Consider the following 2,071-nt stretch of genomic DNA (forward strand, 5'->3'; position numbering starts at 1 on the left):
TATTATTGGGAAGTGGCTCATGCCTTTACGGAAGACAAGAAGCCCCACTACCAGCCATTTGCAAACTGTAGAACAAGAAGACTGATGGAGTCATTCATTCCAAGTCCAGAGACTTAGAAACCAGGGACAATTCGCAGATACTCTTCTGAGTCTGATAGCCAAAGAAGCAAAAAGACCCTTCCTTCCCTTTTTTGTTCCATCTGGCCCTCAGTGGACTCTTAATGCCCACCCCCATTGGTGAGGAAGATCTGTGACCTTCTTTATCCAGTTTGTCCATTCAGATACTAATAGCTTCCAGAGACGCCCTTACAGACACACCCAGAAATAATGTCTGACCGGCTGTCTCCATGTCCCAGAGCCCAGTCAGGTTGACACACAAAATCAACCATGGCAGGAGACACCTCCTCTGCAATCTGGAGCTGAGATCCGTATGGCCTGAGCAGAACTTCGGGTAGTTTTTCAGGGGCATTTTGTTTGTTTGTTTGCAGGGGCATTTTTGATGGGGTTGAGCTGCTCCCACCTCATGAAAGTCAGTAAGACATAGATAGAGACTCTGGTTTGGTGTGCGGTCCAGGGATCTGAGAAGTAACCAACACATCCCTTGTATCTTACCGGAACTTTCAGTAACAGGTGGGCAAAGGCCACAAGTCACTGGGGTGTTATAGAGAACTCAGAGAGGAATATTTTCTCAATAAAGCTGTGTTTCGAGTCACATAGAAAGAGGGTATTTATAGCAGGTGGGACACATCTCATAAGGGTCAGTGGTCAGAGAGCAACAAAGAACACAACTTTAGAGACTGTCAGTTTACAGGGTTTTGACCACAAGTATCAAGACTTTCCTGAGGGCTGCCTTGACATCTTTGTTCTTCAGGCTGTAGATGAGAGGGTTCAAGGCAGGGCTCACCGTGGAATAGAGTCCAGCCATCACCTTGCCCGTCCCGGGGGAGTAGCTGGAGCCGGGGCTCAGGTAGGTGTAGATGATGGTGGAGTAGTACAAGGTAACCACCGTGAGGTGGGAGGAGCAGGTGGAGAAGGCTCGCTGCTTCCCCTCGGCCGTGCGAATCTTTAGGATGGTGGAGATGATGAAGCCATAGGACACCATGGTGAGCAGGAAGTTCAGCATGGCGAAGAAGATGTCGGCCATGACCGCCATGATGTTATTCACATATGTGGAGGAGCAGGAGAGTAACAGCAGAGGGGGGATCTCACAGAAGAAGTGATCAATCACGTTGGGGCCACAGAAGTTCAGCCGCAACATCAGGCAGGCATTGACTCCAGCTCCCAGCACGCTGATGCTCCACACGGCCCCAGCCAGCGTGGCGCACACCCTGGGGCCCATCATGGAGCTATAGTGCAGTGGCTGGCAGATGGCCACGTAACGGTCATAGGCCATAGCGGTGAAGAGCAGCACCTCCCCGGCCACCGACCACGACAGGAAGTACATCTGGGCCATGCAGCCTCTGTAGGAGATGCTTCTCTTCTCTGCCACCAGGATTGCGAGCAGCTTGGGCACCACGGTGCATGCACAGATGATGTCCAGCACAGACAGGTTGGCCAGGAAGAAGTACATGGGCGTGTGGAGCCTGGAGCAGCAGGCGATGGCCACGACTATGAGGGAATTGCCGCAGAGGGCCATGGCGTAGAGGAAGAGGAAGAGGATGAAGAAGAGGACCTGGAGCTGCGGCCCTTCCGAGAAGCCCTGCAGGATGAATTCTGTCACCCGCGTCTGATTGCTCATGGCCTTTGACCCGTCTGTTCGATCTCTTTCTTGCTCTGCAGCTGGGCTGGAAAAAAGTGTGTGGAATTAGTGGTCTAGGTGTGGAATAAGTGAATATGTCAGAATCTCCCAGAATTTAATACTTTTGTATTTCATTAGACTCAGACATCACCGGCTAACAAGCTCCTCTCAGGAAAATAGGAGGGTGTGCTCGCCCTGGCTCCCTCCTGCCACCACTGCACCCAGGACCGCCTGCCCACAAACACCCCACCGTGGCCCGACAGCCCCCCCACAGTGATCCTCCGACCATGCCATGTCCCTGTGAGAGCCCTTCAGGAGATGAAGCCCAGTGTG

The 2,071-nt window shown here is 52.5% G+C and overlaps 1 protein-coding gene across 1 annotated transcript; it reads right to left on the minus strand.

Moving 5' to 3' along the window:
* Nucleotides 1–805: 805 nt before the first annotated feature.
* LOC123955652 (olfactory receptor 13A1-like) lies at nucleotides 806–1,738 on the minus strand. The gene has a single exon (XM_046027904.1). It carries the CDS (start codon nucleotides 1,736–1,738, stop codon nucleotides 806–808), a length of 933 nt encoding a protein of 310 aa, XP_045883860.1.
* Between the last annotated feature and the right edge of the window lie 333 nt (nucleotides 1,739–2,071).

The sequence above is a fragment of the Meles meles genome, chromosome 13 (genome assembly GCF_922984935.1).
Source record: "Meles meles chromosome 13, mMelMel3.1 paternal haplotype, whole genome shotgun sequence".
Classification (NCBI taxonomy): Eukaryota; Metazoa; Chordata; class Mammalia; order Carnivora; family Mustelidae; genus Meles; species Meles meles.

Coding starts and splice junctions, on each gene's coding strand:
- LOC123955652 (XM_046027904.1), bottom strand. CDS start 1,738: ATGAGCAATCAGACGCGGGTGACAGAATTCATCCTGCAGGGCTTCTCG.